Below are 17,878 nucleotides of genomic sequence, written 5' to 3'. Positions count from 1 at the left end.
CCAGACACAACCTGATTCACAGCATGGAGCTTCCCTGAAGCCATGGCATGGTCACAATGAATTCAGTGCGAAAGCAATAATCTCTGTTTAGATAGACACCACCCTCAGTGGAAGAAAAATACAACACCAAGAACAAAAACTACACAATAAAATAGGAAGCAGAATTTGTAGGATTGCCTAACACTCAGCTTTTAAGAGTATTAATGTCTTTTATTCTTGAATGGCTCAAGAAAATTTTATAGCAGGGAAGGAATTTTGCATTCAATTCCATACGGTGGATTAAAAATATTCTAAGGCCATTACAAAAATTCCATTAAGTTTTAATTTCAGCATGGTCAAAAGGGACTATGATTTAACTGAGACTAGAAATTGAGACGTGGTTTTACATGCTTTCAGCGTTGCACCCTGCAGCTCAGGTTATTTATGGGTTAAGTGCCCAGAAAGAAAGGAGGTCACAGTGTGAAATATGTTTGAAAACCTGGAATTAATTTGATAACTTTTGTGAAGTGAATTAATAAAACACTGCACGATTGGCCCAGCATCTATAGATCCACCTTCATTATTACTTTCTACTATGACAACATTCAGTCTATCACCATATGGGTTTCCACTGATCCAAGACAATGGAAATGTCACTCAGGCTCAACACTGTTTAATTAAATGTTCAGAACAGGAAATACACCTTTGGAAGTGGCCAATGAAAGAGAGTAATTATGCAGTTTAAAATCAGCTTTATGCAGTTTCTGACAGAATTGTTATACTATCCTCTCAGCACTACAAATTGAGTAGTTGCATAACATTTAAGTTATATTTAAACTTCTTTTATATGTGATGCTGTTGACAAAGGTTTGGTATCCTTCACGGCATAGAGGTCCTAAAGTAAAATCTTAAGTAGTCACTACATAAAAAATCACGTTAGAATATGAGTTACAATCTGTAAGTAATCCAGTGTATGAATGATTGTAAATCAATAAAAGCTAATGTGTTAATGAAGGCCCCTAATTTAATCTTCTGCTCTTCCATTTAAAAAGTGATTTTTAAATACCATCAAAAGACAACATTCATAGAGCAGTTCACTGCAGAGACTTGCACTGAAGTAAGGACAAGAAGGTAAAAATAAAATATACTCAAAACACACAGAAAGGATCACAAAACATACCAAATAAAGGTTTATAACGTTTTACTTGTAGAAAAGCAACATTTTGGCATCATTTCACAATAAAAAGGTAAGATTTGTTTGGTGTTATACAGATGTGATGTATCAACTCAGAATACAGGAGGTAAAGCATACCGTAGTACTTGGTATGAAAGGTATGGGATTCGGCGCTGTATTCAGCCAGTTATTTCTGGTGACACTTCATGGCTACTTGCTTAATTATAGCTCCTCTCTACTTCATATACATCATCAGTGTATTTTGGAATATAAAAATCAGAAGCGTCAAAATACATTGAAATACGTTTCAAAAAAGCAACCAGGACCAAATTCTCACTACACAGTAAGAGCTCTACCAGATCCTTGAAATAAATGGCACCTTGCATGTAAACTATCCATCCCAATCTTCTTGCTTCTGTGTTCACACAGCATCATTATCAGGTTTACTCATCCAGATGATAAGCTGTAAAATGAGCAGTTACTTCTCATGGGGCTTCTCCACCATCTTCAGTGCTAATCTTCCAACCATTAGCAAACTGTATAAGGTGAAAAACACCCAGTAAATTCACAGAATTAAACAACAGTGATAACTCCTCAACTCATTTTCAAATATCTCTCATGTAGCAGATGCATGGAAACAAAAAAGATGCAGAAAATATGTTTTACTCCATCTCAGTTTAATTAAGGAAGTAAAAAAAAAAAAACAAAACAATATACTGTGTAGTACCTGACACCAGCAATCAGCCCTGCAGGCATGAACTTTCCAGAGTTGTAAAATCTTGTTCCCATTACGGCAGTCAGTGTTCCAGATGTAACTTGAATGAAAGATTAAAGAGTCTGGTCAGTAGAGATGTACACGTGTAAGAGAGATGCTACAGTTCAGAACAGAAATAAGTAGTATCATCAAGTAAGAAGTGAAAAGGGTTATTCCACATGATGGATTACAAGAAAAAGTCGATAAATTGTGTAAATTTTGGAGTGCCTCAGTGCATGAAGAGTGGGTATTCTAAATCAAGTCCTAGCAGACACTGTGCTCTGTGCTTCTGCATGCACACTGTGCAAGTTTCTTTGTCAAAATGAGCTTCTCTAGAGACTGGAAATAATCTACACTACATTACCCTGGAACTCAACTCTTTCCCAGCAAAACATTAAACCTGTACATGTAATTTCCCCACTTCTTGTAAGAGGGAGATAGCATTTTCTTATCTATCACCAACCCTTTACAGCCCTGCTCCACCTTCCGCTAAGATCAGAGATAGTTATCCACCCTGACCACCTGACACTGAGAAAAATGAAGTAGTTTCACCAAGATAGTAAAATAGAAAGGGCAATCTCTAGAACGCTGGATCTCGAAGAAATTCCAAAGAAAATTATATGGAAATGATACGGATGAAATCCTTAGCATGTACCTGCTACCCAGGGGTAACAGTTGCACATAAAAAGGTGACTGGAACAACATGTTATCTTCTTGCACTGCTTCCATGTGATGGCCCATCTGGCAAGGCCCAGCTCATCCTCACCCCTAATCATGGCATTCTTCCTCTCTATCGCTACTCTAAATCCTGTCACTGACACCTAACAGTCTCATGTAATACATGTGTAAAACACTGGGACCACAATCCAACAAGAAGAAAATTATTTCAATATTCAAATGCCTCCAGCTCTGATAAAAAGCCAGTATTCAGAATGTGCACACCAAACTAAATGTAATTTTGTCTAAAATGTACCTTCTCCAAAAACCTTGAAGCGTGAAAAGGAGAAGAAAAAGCCTCTGTGTGTTACTGAATTATTGAAAAGTATCTGACTGTCACTGACATTTGGGAAAATACTTGGTCTCAGTCCAGTTTCTCTGGCTATACTCACAGTTGATGCCAGTCGATGAGGCGTGACCATGCACAGCCTTTGACCTTTCTAGTAGCTGGGGAAATGGAAGCGGGCTGCACTGCGGACAGCGCTAAAACAGAGAGATGCTGGGTCCTCCTCTTTCACTTCTGACTTCCATACGTATGAAAGAGTGAGGTGCTATGGCACAGCCTCAGCAAATGAACGCTTTGTCGATGGCACCCCTTAAGCACAGAGTAAGCAGTGACTCTCAGCAGTCAGCTTCTCAAAGGGGAGCTCCAGTTCTGAGAAGAAGGAAGTAGAAATTGAACTCCATTAAATCTCCAGAAACATTTGTCATACATAAAAATAAGCCAATTACAATCTCTGCTATTTTCAGCAATAAGGAAATAACCTGTTTGGGGCACAGGCAGCCTGCAGGGAAATCTCTCCTTCTGAAATGCTCCAGACTCATGCTGGCTGCTGAACATTAGATCCAGCCAAAAAGAGGACACACAGAGGCTAGACATCGATTTACTAGAATTTCCCTTTCACTGTGATCCTCCAAATACCCCAGTGTGAGACAGGTGCATGGTGGCACCACCAGTTCAGCCAGACTGCACCATGGCATTAGAGAACAGTCACACGCTGTGGGAACAATGTCTTCTACAGATCGGGAACAGAGAGAAGATAATGCTAACACAAGGACTGGCAAAAGAATTATGCAAACAATGCACACCCACAAGCATCTGAGATGCAGCAGCCTAAAATCTAAGCAATGCAGACAACTCATACTCCCGAGAGAACAGAGGAGTTTGGCCACTATTAGAGATTTTCACTAAACACAAGTTTAAAGTTCTGTTTTAAATGAAATTTATAGTACTACCAGTTTAATTCCTCAGCAAAGACTTGTAGGTACTCATTTTTAGTATCCAGATGTTTTAGGGTAAATATACTCCTTTGTAAATAAAATGCTAAAAGGCTTACTCAGAGAAATCCAAACATTGCTTGGATTCTGGGAGAGCTGATAGGCGCCCAGTCCAGCCAGACTTCCAAAGAGCAGCCCAGCAGCCAGTGATGGGACACTGCCTGAATAAAGAAAAGATAACACATTTATTGGAAGCTCAAAAACAAACCTGCTCAATTACTTGTTTTGTAAAACACCATAAATAACAAAAAATGTGGACATTCATTGTTATAAACTGGGGAAGGGAGCGGGGGGTTTCTTTTAAGATTTTAAGGCCATGCTGACCTGAACCAAGAATCATATTCAGATACCCTTGCAAAAGATACTAACAGCATCAGTATTTAAATCCTTAAGTCATGAATACATTTATGACAGAAAGACCAATGAGAAAAGCGAAAGAATTGATGTTTTCTTTTTGCAGACAAAAGTACATTGTTTCAATGCAAGGCTTCCAGAATTTCCTGAAAAGCAATGAAGTGGAGGGATTAAATGGTGCACGTTTAAGATCAGAAAAAAGATACGAGAACTGAACTAGGAGGGAGGGCATTTACACAAACGGGAAGTTTTCAATGTAGAGAAAGCAGTCAAACACCCTGAGCTCACCTAGACTTTGGATCAAGTCCTCAGCACAAGTGATAATCCTGAGCTACAGAACATTGGTGATTTATAGAAGGCATTGAGTAATGAAGTGACAAGACCACTGAGAGGGTGAATGCTTTAAGTAAGACAAAATGAGAGCTCAGGACTTACTGCTGCTTCAGAGTGTTTTTTTTAAATATATTCAAATTTTTTTTTAGGTCACCTTTAAAAGGATTTGATGTCGCAAAGCTAAGCTGATGAAGATCTCCTGTCATTGATACAAGAGGATCACACACTGCTAACAGAAAGTCATCCTCTTTAAGTCATCAACAAGGCAGTGTGGTGCTGCTTCAGATTTTGCTTTTGATACAAACAGCCATGGCTGAAGATGACGGGAAGCACCACATGCTTGTATACATGCAAAGGAAAGGCAGATGCTGCTCTGGATGGGAAATAGTTTAGCAACCAACTTACAGTAAGTGCAATTCTCTCTGCACCCTGGGAGCCCTCAGATGGCCATCATAGCCTTGAATTTCACCTGGGGGGGGGCACTGCTTAAGCACCTGTGGCACATAGCCTTAGTAGGACAACCATAGCACCTCTGGCTTGAGAAACTTTTGAGTCTCAAAACACTGGGACCCAGAGAACTCATGAAAGGAGTAAAATAACATGAAATAACAATTTTTAAAAGGGCTTTGCTTGCCCTCTTCTTATATTCTTCCTAAGGTACCTACTGTCTATGTGGGTAAATAGACCTGGCTGTGAAAAAATGGATCACCTTTGGGTTACAGATGAAAGTTCAATTTTCTTTTGGTTTCTCCAAATTATTAGAAGGGATCTGATAAGTTGATTTTTTTTGCCTTTTTTTTTTTTTTAAATTTCCCTACACATCACTGCACAAGATCCTGTTCCCCCTTCAAAAATCCTGTGATCTGAATTCCCTTCTTGCCTTGGTACAACCACGTTCTCCCTCTGCAGTAAGACATCTCCCACTTTGTAATGGCCTCAGAGTGATACCGATGAAATTAGTTACTGAAGTTCTCAGGATTGTCCCTCCTGCACTGAACTCCACTTGCAGCCCAAAGGAAAAAGCAAGCCAGCAGAAAGCTGGCAAGAGTGGGCATGAGCACCTGTGTGGTCGTGTCCACTGGGAAGCTTCTTAGTGTCTTCCATAACGAAGTAATACACCTTCGTATTGCAAACATTACGACAGTTTAAGGACTTTCCAAGTAGAAAGAGAGTATTTCAGGAGGGATGAATCCACGGCTCTGTCCGGAGGGGGGCAAACTGGGGAAGAAATTGAGAAGTGAAAACAACAGGGTGGAAACTAAGCATGTGATAGGGAGCCCAGGAAAGGACTGAGTGTAAGGCTGATGTGTGCTGCTCGGCTCTCCCTGGAGAAAGGATCCTTAACATGAGAATAAACCCCCAAGAGAAAAAAAAAGAAAGAAAGAAAAAAGGAGGGGGGGGGATTTACGTCATTTAAAGCTATCGAACGCTTACAGAATGTTTATATTTCAAACAGCAGGGGAAGAGCATTTCTGAAGCAAACCTAAGGCCAGTCCAGCCGCAGCGCCCAACACCGAACTGGGCTATCAGCGCCCCGCAGGAGGCGGGCTGCGGCTTATCAGCCCCGGCAGCAGCTCCTCCTCAGGGCACCCCGCCCTGAATCGCCGCTATCAGCGCCCGGCACAGCCTGACTGACTTGGTGCCCTCGGGAGCTGCGAGATAGGGGGTTCTCGGAGCAAGCAGCCGGCTCACCCACCCGCCCGCAGGGAAGAGGGTCGGAAGGCACTTCCACCACCGTACCTGCTTTGGCGTAGCCAATGAGCCCTCCCGATGTCACCAGAGCGGCGTAGCCGAACCCGATCCAGTCCACGGCCATGCTGAAAACTGGAAAATAAAAAAGGGGGAGGGGGAGTAGCTCTAAATGTGGGGGAAAAAATAATAACAACGATATTTTTTTGCTGTGGGAGGGGGTTTCCTAGAGGAAGGCCTGCCCGAACCCCACGCCAAGAAGTGAAACGCAGAATCCGCTAGCAATGCAGCCCTCGGGCCGGCTCTGGGGCCGCCCCAACCCAGAGCGGTGCCCGGCCGTGCCCACTTACCGGCCGCGAGGCGGGGCAGAGCGGGGCGCGCTGCGGAAGGGGAGGTGAGAGCCCATCGCCTTTCGGGCCGCCCCTTTCCGCCTGCTTCCAGGAGGAAACGCAACAGAGCCCGCCCGGCCTGGTGGGTCGGAAGCGTGCTTGTCTTCCCGTTCAGCTAGAGTTGCGGGTAACTCGCCTGGGGCTCTAAGGCGGCCTCCAGGCTGCCCAGGGAAGCGGTGGAGTCACCGTCCCTAGAGGTGCTCAAGAACCGTGTGGATGTGGCGCTTAGGGACACGGTTAGAGGGCATGGTGGGGATGGGTTGACAGCTGGACTTAATGATCTCAGTGGTCTCTCCCAACCTGAATAATTCTGTGATTATTTTTCTGCGCTGCTGCCATCTCTCTGTCGTTGTAGCCAGTTCCCCAAAAACCAGCATGGAAAACATTCTGAAAGGGACAGTGTGCACCAGAGAACATATTACAATTCTGCCAAGCACTGGTTGGTAGCTCAGCATGCATTCGAGGTATATGAAACGAGCTTTGCTCCCAGGACTGTTCCTGCATTTCATCTTAGAAGCTGTTTTCACTTGGCTTCTCAGTCTTGTGTTCACAAATTGTTTTCAGTCTTACAAGATGTTAGTACCCAGGGAGTTTGGATTTTTACAAATGTCCAACTTCACTTGTAAGTCTGAAGCTTTGAACCAAAGATCCATTGAATTTTTGCTTTTTCATTCTTAAAATTATGTGTAGACTGGGTTTTTCCTGGTGCTCATGACAGCTGGCTTCTGTAACTGTGATGCTCATGGCCATGGGCTTATGTATTTGAAAATTCAATGAAAATTGTTCTACCAGTGGCAGCCATTTTGCCAAGCATGGACATAAGACAAAAATTTTAAATCTCTTATAATTAATGAAGTATAAACTTAAATGAGAGAAAAGTGTAAGTTCTATGTTAACTGTAGGAGCCTATGTAAGTTAAAAACAAAACAAAACAACCCTTTACTGTTGAATTAAACTGGGCTCATATAAACAGCATATACTGAATATTCAGACATGGAGTTCTGATAACTCCTCTAAATAAGGGAAACAGTTGCAAAAGAGGAATATGGACATCTGCCTTCAAGAGAATATTGCTACTGCCACATGATCAATCTCATAGCAACTTGGATGCTCCCTGTTCCAATATCTGAGCATATGCAGAGCTAAGCTGGAGTTGTATCTTACTTTACAGCTCTAAGGCAGGCGGCATTCCTATCTCCAGATTTGGTTCATTCTTTTTCCTGTTTTCTTCTACTTCTCCTCTAGCTACACAGATATGGAAGAACATATTGTTATTAAACTGAGTAAGGATAAAGCCTAATTCCAATTATCTTATGAAAGCAGAATAAATAATGACTACTCTAGTAGTATAGGAAAACAATATCCCAAAACATTTAAATCCCTTAGTTTAAAAGAAGAGAACTTTGAGCTGGACAAGGTCAAACGCTAAACTTTGTTTTTTTCCACCAGGTAACTGAAATAAGATTTAGGACAAAATCCTGTTCCTGCTGATCTAGAAGGTCGAGAATTCACTTTCTGTTTAAAGTGCAAAACAGATGGCTGACATTTTATCAGGGTGACAAACATTTCAAATGTTAATTTTTCTTTTTTAATATTTACAACATGGCTCAGATCAAGGACATGAAAAAATATGGGTATGGAGAAGAGAAAGTAAAACCCTATTAACTCTTCCATCTAAACATAATATATTGTATTCTGAACAAAAGATTTCAATCATGTGAACCCCTAAAGCTCATCTATCCATAGTACATTGGTATTGTGGAAGTTCTTGAAAGCATATGGTGTAAACTTTTAATAAACACTCTTAAAGTGTTTATTTGAGTCAGGCAACTCCTGGAAAAAAGGGGGACCTTGACTTTACATAGGAGTGCAAGGACTTAAACAAAAAATTAAATGCATTGAGTACACAGTAAAAAAACAAATATTCTGCTTATAAAATCTATGCATAACATAAGTCTGGCTTAAGAACTAAAAAGCAGTTTTTTGTGAATGTATGAATGGAAAGTGATAATATTTTAAGTAATTTGAATATGTTTCTTCTTACAGTAGAAATCATGAGTGACAAAGGCAGATCATATTTTCAATGGACTGAACAGAAAATCTCTGACATAAAAATGAAAAATTGTATATAATTTTAATATGTAGTTAACTGAGACACAAATTTAACTGACACAGATGTATCTATTTTTATCATTTTAGCTGGCTATTTCAGAATCTGTTAAATTAAAAGTGTATGCTGTTGTAAATATAAAAATGTAAGTGTTACATACTGTGAATTTGTTTTAGCCTCATTCTCTCAGGTAAAGTTGCCATCTCTTTTATTACTTCTCAGAATGATCAGTCAATTCATCTGGGTAAAAAAAATAATTACTCTTGAAAATCATATTGGTTCAGAGGTATTTGTCCTGTCAGGAGGTTGTAAAAACATCCTCATAAAAACTATAGTAACACCAGCATTTACTTCTTATTCAGGAGAAAAAGTATTTGCCTTCATTCTGAGCTGTTCTGCTTCTTTTTCTTCTTTTGCAGTGGAGCTTCCAATTTTCGCTTAGCTGGAACAATTTTGCTATGTCGTCTTGTCAATTTACCACTTTTATTCGTCCAACAAACTTTCTTCTTCCTGACTACCGATGGTTTCTCATCTTCGTTTGCTGAAAAAAGCAAGAAATTATTCACTCTGATATTTATTTCCAGCTTGTAGTCTAAACTATTACAGAGGCTTATTTGTATCTCCGATTCAAAAAGGAGGAATTTAAACCATATTTTATTTACAGTGGAGAGTGTCATCTATACTACTTTTGTGTTAAGAAAACATCTAAAGATCAAATATGGAAGTAACTTACTATACAGGAAAACAACAACAGCAAAAAAAACAAACAACTCACGCCACCAACCAACCAACCAACCAAGCAACAAACCCCTAAGCCAGACTTCCTAAGTTTGCCCATCTGCTCTGGCATCAAACCTAATTTTGTTCATAGGAATACAAGAACACACAGTTCTATCAAACTGTTTTTCTTTTCTTATCTGTCTTAAAAGCTTCAGAGTCTTCCTCAGTATGTTATTCCACTAAAGAGAAACAAAGCTTTCACATAATAGAAGTGAAAAAATGTCCTCTAATTACATTGCAATGTATCACAAATTAAGTTTCCACATACAAAAGAACTATTTTGCTCAGTTCCAAATCATCACTCAGCCCCTTTGTCTGTCTGCTTACAAATAGTTTCCATAGTTGTGGCATTATTACGTGCAGGCTTGAGACACTATTAAATGGATACAGATATCTATGCAACTTGCCAGCGTCACATCCCCAGTTCTTCAAACTATGAAAGCTTTTTCCAAGGCATAGAGTAAAAACCTCCCATTCGTTATCTTGCACTTCACAGTCACATTAACAACTGAAAATACAGATAATGTTATTACCTTGAGCCGATGTCGCAGCTTTTTCACAGTTTTCTTTCATTTCTGAAGCTTGGTCAAGCCACACTGCAAGACATGTCAGCCTAGCTTTGGTATTGACTTCACATAATAAGGATGGCACATTTTTAATCTGAAGATAATATAGAAAAAGAAACTTAATTAAGCATCACTTCTGTTAAAATATTTACTGAACTATTTAAACTGAGGAATTATTTTATGGCCCAGCTCCCACTTCTTTTCCAGAGAACGGTAAGGTGCCTCGCAATGTTTAGAAGCAGAGGCTGTATGCAGGTTAACGGTCACAGTTACAGTCCTGTTTCTGCTACCACTCTTCAGTGGTGGTTTTTATAAAGAACTCCCAGCAGCTACAAGTGCGCATCTTGATAAGCGAGATCGGTGGGCTCTACCATGCAGAGGTGGTCTGACACGATGGGTAAGTAGACAAGTCACTGGCCCACAAAAAAAAAGTTCATGTTTTCAGAAGTTCACCCAGAGTGACAGGTGTTTTTGGTACAGTTGAAATCATCTGAATTAAGGTATTGCATCAGGTTCTTTTTCTCCCTCACGAAGACATGGCTGCTGATTGAAAACAATCCCTACATAGTCTGTTTCAAATTGCTTAACTGCATCTGTATCAGTCAGCTCTGGGAACTGTTGAGCACACATCCTTCTATAAGTATCAATATTAATGTGTCGTAAACACATGTGCAGAACAGCAGCGCTGATTCTCCAGAAACTATTTCTAGTGAAGGTATTCTGCCTCTCAAAGCTGGGCAGAGCAACCCATGTAGTTATACAAGGGTTTACAAAATTTCGTCTGCACAGTAAAAAGAAAAAAAATCACACATTTGGTCAAAGTAAAGGCAACGTTACAGAGAAAGTTAAAGAGCTCCTCGATCACTATTTCAATCATGTAAAAGCAGACCTGGGATTTCAGATGAAGGGGAAAAAAGGATTTTCACTACTGCACTTAAAAGAATATAAAAACCATCAAGAGAGCTGAAATTAAAAATGTGTGAATTCATAATAGAAACATAAAGAGAGATTTATTTCAATTTTAAGATATTTACAGCAGAATCTAGTTATAGTTATATCTATAGTTATATCTATATAGTTATATCTAGTCTGTTATTATTAGGCATTAAATAAAAAAAATATAATTCTGATTTTAAAAGACAAATCCCAGAGCAAAACAATAAACAAGGGGAACTTTAAATATAAGATATGATTTCTTGTTAAATTGTGCTACTCAGAACTGTTTGAAAATACATGAAATAAAAGTACACACTATATGAATGCATCTGAATTTTTCAGCATGACAGTTTTTGCGCCTTACATGAATAACCACTACCCCTAAACAACAGATCTTTAAAATGGTTAGCAACAGTCAACAGCACTACGTAACTGTTTGAACAGTCATAAATTTTGCCAGGTACGTTTGAAGAGAAGCATGATTTTGTGTAAAGAGGAGAGCTTCATAATATCATCTGATTTTATAGCTTGTTAGAAGAAAATAAAAGATGCCAAAATATACAAGTGCATAAAATATGTGTAGACATACATATCTGTACTGAACATAACAGGGAGAAGGATCAAGACATGCAGATTACAAATAAAATTGCACCAGTGGTTTATAATTTATTATAACAGAACAGTCCACAATTTTGATTGATGTTTTTCCATAAACGCACCAAGCAGTTCAACAGACCAACCTTATTAAGATCCAGATTCCACACTTTAATGTAACCATCACTGGATGCGGTAACAATAACATGTTGTCCTTCCCTTTCAAAACTATAGATATCTTTTATTCTGTGAAGAAAGTGTTATACTTGGTTACTGTGTAACATGGCAGATCCCTTCAGAACAGTAAGCTGACAGCAATTAAAAATGAGCAGGCAACAGTCTAGTTTGAACAGTAAAAAAAAACCACAAATGACAGGCAGTAACTTGGAAAGGTAATCTGTTTTGAGTGCTGTCATTTATAGCAGGAATACATGTCCTTGCTACGCAGTTAGGATTCAATTCAGAACATTCCAGTACCTTTAAGTACACACTATTATCCACATCAGTGACACGGTAGCTAATGATTTCCTGTTTTGGTGAATTAAAATAATTAAAATCAGCACTTGGAAAAATAGTTGGTATTCAACAACAGAGAATATCCTTCCATTGTCCGGAATGAATACAATTTACTTATGTAAGTATCCTAAACAATTAGAAACTGTAAAAGCTAAACATTCTTTAGATAGTCTTGTCTACTTGCCAAATACCAGTGCCCACTTTCAGAAATACATTAAATACACTGAGAAAAATTATACATATATATGAGCACATTACATATATAAAAATGTTACACATATACAGCATGCATTTGATACAAAACCAAATAATTTAGGAGAACATTTTCTTGTTTGGTCTCCCTGCCTAGCAGCTTTCCACTGCAAAAACACCAGGGTGACCAGGCATGTAGAGGGACCAGTGACCCCTGAGCAGCTCCCCATCATCCTGTTGGATAATTCAGAACTGCCAAAGGTGCAACCGTCATGAGAACTGACCCAGCTAAGAGAGTCAGACATCACCAGATGTCTTCATTCAAATGCACCTGTCCAGTACAATCCAGTTTTGCAGAGGAAACCCTGTAGAGCCATTTTCATCTCCTGGCTGAGAAGCACTACAGAACCCAATGGCCCCATGAAGATTTTGGTATTATATGTTGTAGAGGCAAATCAGTTCAGATACAACAAAGCTTTGGGGAGGGAAAAGAGAGGAAGATCTTCCTTGTGAAAAAAGAATTAATGTAGAGGCATACCAGTACATGTAGGTCTTACATTTAAGACATATATTTAGGTATGATCTATACTGATCTTATACTTAAGGTCTTAATATTTTTACACTGAAATTGTAAGTTTAGAACTGTAATATTGCTAATTCTAAACCCAGCTGTTTTTGTAGCGTGCAAGGATAGCACAGTACTTCTGCTTATGCCAAAAACAAACAAGTCTGTCCCAAACTTGGAATTTAGAACATAAATAAATTTACTTCCTTTAAGAATACAGAAACAGTAGTAAAATATGCTGAACACTGCAAGTCATTGAACTTTGTATACTGAGTACTCAGCACTGCCATAAATGTTTAAATAGTGAACAAAAATAAAATACCTGTTTTCATGAGCTTTAAATTCACACAGACATTTTTGAGATTCACAGCTGTAGAACCTTATAATTTCATCATCTCCAGCTATGGCAAGTATAGAATCCTTGGAATGGGGAAAAAAAAGAAATGCAAGCATGATTAAATTTGTATGTTTCAAAGCAGTTAACTTCCCAGCGCCTTTTCTTTTGTACTTACTGTAATAAATCTAAGGGAAGAAATTCTCTTCTCTATTGTGATAGTGCCAGTGATTGAAGCTGTATCGAGCTTGTAGATATCCACTTTATTCGTTATCACAGTCACATACCTCTCTCCGTCAGGAGACCATTTAATTATGTGGGCATCTGTGCACAGAGGAACATTCTTATACACATGTACACAGTTTTTTGCATTCTATATCACATGAGAGACTAATAGTAAAAAATCTTTATCAGTGGCTACACACTACTAATTAGGTAAAGCAGAGAAAAATTCAGAAAAAAAATCAAGTGATACAGAATAAACAAATGTGTGCTCTTAAATGTTCGTTTCTGATGAACTGAAGTATGTAAGGAAGAAAAAAGCATATTTATTTAAATGTCCTGATATCAAACTTCAAGGGGGGAAAAAGGATTTTTAGTGTCACTATGTTTTCCTTTTGGTAAATAACTACTCTTAAAGGACACACACTTGCCAGCATGTATAAAATACACTGTGAAAATAGCTCGCAATTAACTGCCTTGTTGATTAACACAGTCTGCTTTTCTTTCTAAAAAAAAAACAAAAAAAACCTACTATCTAATTCTACTTTTTAGTGGATTTAGACTGATAAACTCACTTTGCTTCAGGTTTTTGATAAAGGCTGATCGTCCTTCTACAAGATTCCAAGTTCTGAAAGACAACAATAGGTAATGTACATTCTGGTTAAAAACAGCACAGCAAAACTGAAGTCCTATCAGCTGACATGACGCATCTGAAAGAAGCTTTTAAGCATCTCTATGTCTTTCAGTGCTTTCCTTAATGCAAGAGAAATTGATGACTTAATATATTGCTTGTACACTGTAAGGCTGAATTTGTGATATTTATTTTATAAACCAGTTTGCAATGCAGAGCACAAAAGGAAGCCAAATACCAACTTGTCTTGGTAATACAGCAAGCTTAAAATACTCATACATATATACATATATACGGCAACATGCATACACTCCAAGTGTAAAATTACTTTACTAACTTGCTGGCTTTCAGTAGTTAATTTTTATTCCAGAATGCAAACGCATTCATGCAAGTGACTAAAAAGAGAATTCAGCAAGAAGCTAGGAATAGGAAAGACTGTTTTTATAAGACTTTATAATATTGCTTGTACCTAGAACTTAAAAAGACAAACAAATTATTTCACACGAAGATATGTTTCATCAGTCTCACATAGTCTAGTCACAACATGGAACTGCTTATAGCAGAATTTGCTAAACTACTGAACTATGATTCTGAGCCCTTCTTCATTAGTTTGGACTCACCTTAAGGTTTTATCTGTTCCTACTGACAAAGCTAATTTCCCAGATGGATGAATAGAAAGAGATGTCACATGCCCTCTGATAAAAACAAAACAAAGTATTAGCCACATACATTATTTACAAGGAAAATAAATATGAAAACTCATCTGAATATGCAGATTTAAGAAACTCACTTATGCGCCTTAATGGATTTCAGGCATTCCCATCTCTTTGTGTTCCAGATACAAATCAGTCCATCTTCAGCCCCACTCAGTAGATGTGCAGTACCATAGAACTCCAGACAAGTTATTGTGCCTAGAAATGGGAGCCAGAGCTATCAACAATCTTGTACATAGTTACCAGACAGAGAACATACTAGCAAATAGAGGTGCTTCTAGCATTGACACATGCCAGCTACAAACATTCCTGTTACATTAGTTGATGTGTTCTGTAAATTCCCTACATGTCTGAACTGTCTGGTCTGCTCTCTGACATAGCAGTACAGAGCCAGTGTGGTACAGGTGACACGCAGATTCTACCACTGATATGCAGTGTTCTTATATAAAAGCCCTGCTTTTGGCACACAGTTGAATTTACCACTGTTCTGGTATCAGATGGGACAGAGTTTGTTTTCTTTATAGTGTCTGGTATGATGCTGTGTTCTGGCCTTAGGAGAAAACCAGTGTTGATAACACACCGCCATGTCAGTTGTTGCTGAGTAGTGTTGCACAGAGCCAAGGACGTTTCAGTTTGTCAGCTTCTCCTAGTGCCCTGCCAGCAATGGGGCTGGGGGTACAAGGAGCTGGGAGGGGACAGAACCAGGACAGCTGACCTAAACTGGCCAAAGGGACATCCCATGCCATATGGCATCATGTGGCATCATTTCGAGTTCTTTTTTTCACTGATTCTTTCCCCCATCCCACTGGTGGGGATGGTGAGCAAATGGCTGTGCAGTGCTGAGCTGCTCACCAGTTAAACTGTAACAGAAGCACCTCATTTACCACACATAAGTTGAATGCAGGTACCGTGGTGAGTTTGGCTCCATGTACTTCTTGATTATCAGGAGAAAAAGGACAATTGGGATTAAGCCCTGGATGACCTGAACACATTTATATGGATTAATATCAACCGTCTTTTTGACAACTGTAATTTAGGAAGCACACAAATCAGGCAATGTACAAGGTAACTCTTCTGGCAGCAGCAGCCTGTCCTTACACACAAACTATCTCTTTTGAGGGGATGACGGGACAAGGACACGGGGAAAGACGGCTGTTGGGAGCAGGCACAGTCTGGAGAAACTGTCCTGCTAGGACAAAAATCATTCTTGAGCCATTTCTGGGCCATATCTTCTGAAACAGATAAAACTAAAAATAATTGGAAGAAGCAGCTGTATTTGTGGTCTGATGCCCAAAATGAATTTTGGATTTTCACACTCAAAAGCTTTTGCCTTGCTTGTATGATCAGACCATCGTGGCTGGAACACTAACACTACTGAAGACTACAGCCTTATTAAAAGCAAGACAATCTGAATTTTCTTCTTCTGGTAATGAACAAATTTGAGGTTCTGAGTTTATCTTCACTTATCGTGAAGCTCCCTTACCATTGTGCTGCAGCAACGCCCCGTGCTCCACCTTCTTCCTCATGTCATAGATCTGGATCGTCTCATCTCTGCTCCCAGTGACCACATATTTGCTGTTCACTGCTACCGCGGACAGGGAAGCGGTGTGGGCATGGTGGGTAAAGTCTGGGGCAATCGTCCAGGGCTGTGAACGAAACACAAAATGAAGGGGTCTTTATGATGAGAAGGATCCTCATAGCTTCATCAGCCAAGAAGTGAGGAAGGCAAGAGTTCACAAAAAAGCAAAGTCTGAACAAGTCTACGTGTCAAATGCAAAGAGTCACACTTAGCTACAAGGATAATGGAATCCTATTGAGTTAATGCGCTGTTACAAGATCAGTCAAGGCGATCTAAGCGCCCAGACCGCTTCTCGCAATCAGCCCTGGTTTCAGACACAGCTGCACACACACAGGACCTGCACACAGCTACAACTGGCGGACGAGGCAGGCGAACTCCCCGTTTCCCCCTGCTAACGCCCACGTGCCCTCCGCCCGGCGCCGGCCCTCGGGGACCACGTGGCGCTCCCGGAGCAGCCGTCTTACCTCCGCGCTGCGCGGAGGGGGCCGGCAGAAAAGCAGCGGGCACGGCAGCAGGAAACCAAGGACCCGCCGCTCCCACGCGCCGTAGGCCGAGCCTGTACTTGCGGACGGCCGCCCCGCCCCCGCGACGCTTTAAAAGCCCACCCCGAGGCGGCCCCGCGGCTACGGCTCGAGCGAGAGCGGCGGTGACGACGACGGCGGCGCGTAGCGGGGCCTCCTCAGGTGGGTGCCGGTTGGTGGCCGTCGGGCCGCTGCGCGCGCGCTTCGCCTCGCTTCCCCTCCCTTCCGCCGCGTTACCTCTCCGTGCCGCGAGGCGAAGCCGAAGAGAACCTGCTCGTAGCAGCCGGCCACCAGCTCCATTGACGCCGCCGCCCCGCGGGGCCCTGCCGCCTGCGCTCGGCCTGTCCTCGGCGGTGCCTGCCTGCCCGGCCGCGCCGTGCTGCGGGTGGGCGGCGGCGCTCTCGGGGGCAGGGCGGCGGGGCGGCGGCCGACAGGGCGAGGGGCGGCGCGGGCTGCGGAGTCAGGCGCTGCGCGGGGCAGCCCGGGCGAGGGTCCTCGCGGGGCGGAAGCGGGGTGCGCGCGACTCCCGATGGCGGCGCGGACGGCGAGAGGCGTTAGTGCGGGCTCGGGGCGGGAGGGCCGCCCGTTGGGGGGGGCGAGGAGAGCGGTTGAGCAGCGGTGGGTTGCGAGAGGCGGCCTCTCCCGCGGCCCGGCGCCTTGGGGCCGCCCAGACGGGGCCCGCGCGTGTGGGGTGCGGAGGCCGCGGCCGTTAGGCCGCATCGCCCCGCGGCGCCGGGGGAACCGAGCGGCAGCGCTGCGCCCACCCTCTCCCCAACCCCCGACGCGTTTGCTTGTTATGTTTCTATTTTCTGGCGTTTTTTATTGTCGCGCGGCGCAACGGTAAGCGGGCAGCGTGGCCCCGGCGCCAGGCTGCTGCGGCGGAGGACCTTGGCCGGGCGGGGCGCACTTGTCGCTGCGCGGAGCGGCCCGGGCAGCGCGTCACGGCGCGGCC

The 17,878-nt window shown here is 41.7% G+C and overlaps 3 protein-coding genes across 11 annotated transcripts in view; 1 reads left to right on the top strand and 2 right to left on the bottom strand.

The window, feature by feature from the left end:
• Positions 1,164–9,074, bottom strand: LOC110393368 (transmembrane protein 14C-like). Of its 2 annotated transcripts, none has more exons than XM_021386155.1 (5): positions 8,938–9,074; positions 6,330–6,413; positions 3,962–4,063; positions 1,881–1,968; positions 1,164–1,689 (listed from the first exon to the last, which is right to left on the bottom strand). In XM_021386155.1, the coding sequence occupies exons 1-5, from the start codon at positions 8,978–8,980 to the stop codon at positions 1,632–1,634; spliced, it is 375 nt and encodes a 124-aa protein (XP_021241830.1). In that variant the 5' UTR covers positions 8,981–9,074; the 3' UTR covers positions 1,164–1,631. The 2 variants fall into 2 exon arrangements, with proteins under 2 accessions (XP_021241830.1, XP_021241831.1); XM_021386156.1 differs by lacking the exon at positions 8,938–9,074 and adding an exon at positions 6,629–6,768.
• On the bottom strand, positions 8,233–17,299 carry PAK1IP1 (PAK1 interacting protein 1). Of its 3 annotated transcripts, XM_021386145.1 has the most exons (11): positions 17,164–17,299; positions 16,310–16,472; positions 14,904–15,024; positions 14,734–14,808; positions 14,058–14,110; positions 13,439–13,584; positions 13,249–13,346; positions 11,800–11,899; positions 10,091–10,217; positions 9,129–9,318; positions 8,233–9,017 (listed from the first exon to the last, which is right to left on the bottom strand). In XM_021386145.1, exons 1-10 carry the CDS (start codon positions 17,224–17,226, stop codon positions 9,158–9,160), a joined length of 1,107 nt encoding a protein of 368 aa, XP_021241820.1. In that variant the 5' UTR covers positions 17,227–17,299; the 3' UTR covers positions 8,233–9,017; positions 9,129–9,157. The 3 variants fall into 3 exon arrangements, with proteins under 3 accessions (XP_021241820.1, XP_021241819.1, XP_021241821.1); XM_021386144.1 differs by having other exon boundaries at positions 8,783–9,318; XM_021386146.1 differs by lacking the exon at positions 17,164–17,299 and adding an exon at positions 16,870–17,007 and having other exon boundaries at positions 8,783–9,318.
• Positions 16,949–17,878, top strand: part of LOC110393366 (tRNA selenocysteine 1-associated protein 1-like) — a 13,721-nt gene continuing 12,791 nt past the window's right edge. For 3 of the 6 annotated variants that reach the window (XM_021386154.1, XM_021386153.1, XM_021386147.1), the window contains exon 1: positions 17,351–17,479. The gene's annotated coding sequence lies outside the window, so the exon portion shown is untranslated. Of the gene's footprint in view, positions 17,089–17,173; positions 17,312–17,350; positions 17,480–17,612; positions 17,767–17,878 lie in introns of those variants that run through there. The other 3 variants (XM_021386148.1, XM_021386150.1, XM_021386149.1) reach the window with 3 other exon arrangements.

This window comes from Numida meleagris, chromosome 2 (genome assembly GCF_002078875.1).
Source record: "Numida meleagris isolate 19003 breed g44 Domestic line chromosome 2, NumMel1.0, whole genome shotgun sequence".
Taxonomy (NCBI): Eukaryota; Metazoa; Chordata; class Aves; order Galliformes; family Numididae; genus Numida; species Numida meleagris.
This window is presented reverse-complemented; position numbering and strand designations above follow the sequence as displayed.

Bases quoted from the DNA above. Each gene is read 5' to 3' on its own strand.
- LOC110393368 (XM_021386155.1), bottom strand. From the start codon at position 8,980: ATGGCAACTTTACCTGAGAGAATGAGGCTAAAACAAATTCACA. The intron at 6,414-8,937 runs GTATGTAACACT...TTTATTTTCCAG, and splicing joins GAGGCTAAAACAAATTCACA to TTTTCAGCATGGCCGTGGAC. The intron at 4,064-6,329 runs GTACGGTGGTGG...TTCTTTATTCAG, and splicing joins CATTGGCTACGCCAAAGCAG to GCAGTGTCCCATCACTGGCT.
- PAK1IP1 (XM_021386145.1), bottom strand. From the start codon at position 17,226: ATGGAGCTGGTGGCCGGCTGCTACGAGCAGGTTCTCTTCGGCTTCGCC. The intron at 14,111-14,733 runs GTGAGTCCAAAC...GTTGTCTTTCAG, and splicing joins GGAACAGATAAAACCTTAAG to AACTTGGAATCTTGTAGAAG. The intron at 11,900-13,248 runs GTATTTTATTTT...CTTTCTTCACAG, and splicing joins TTTAAAGCTCATGAAAACAG to AATAAAAGATATCTATAGTT.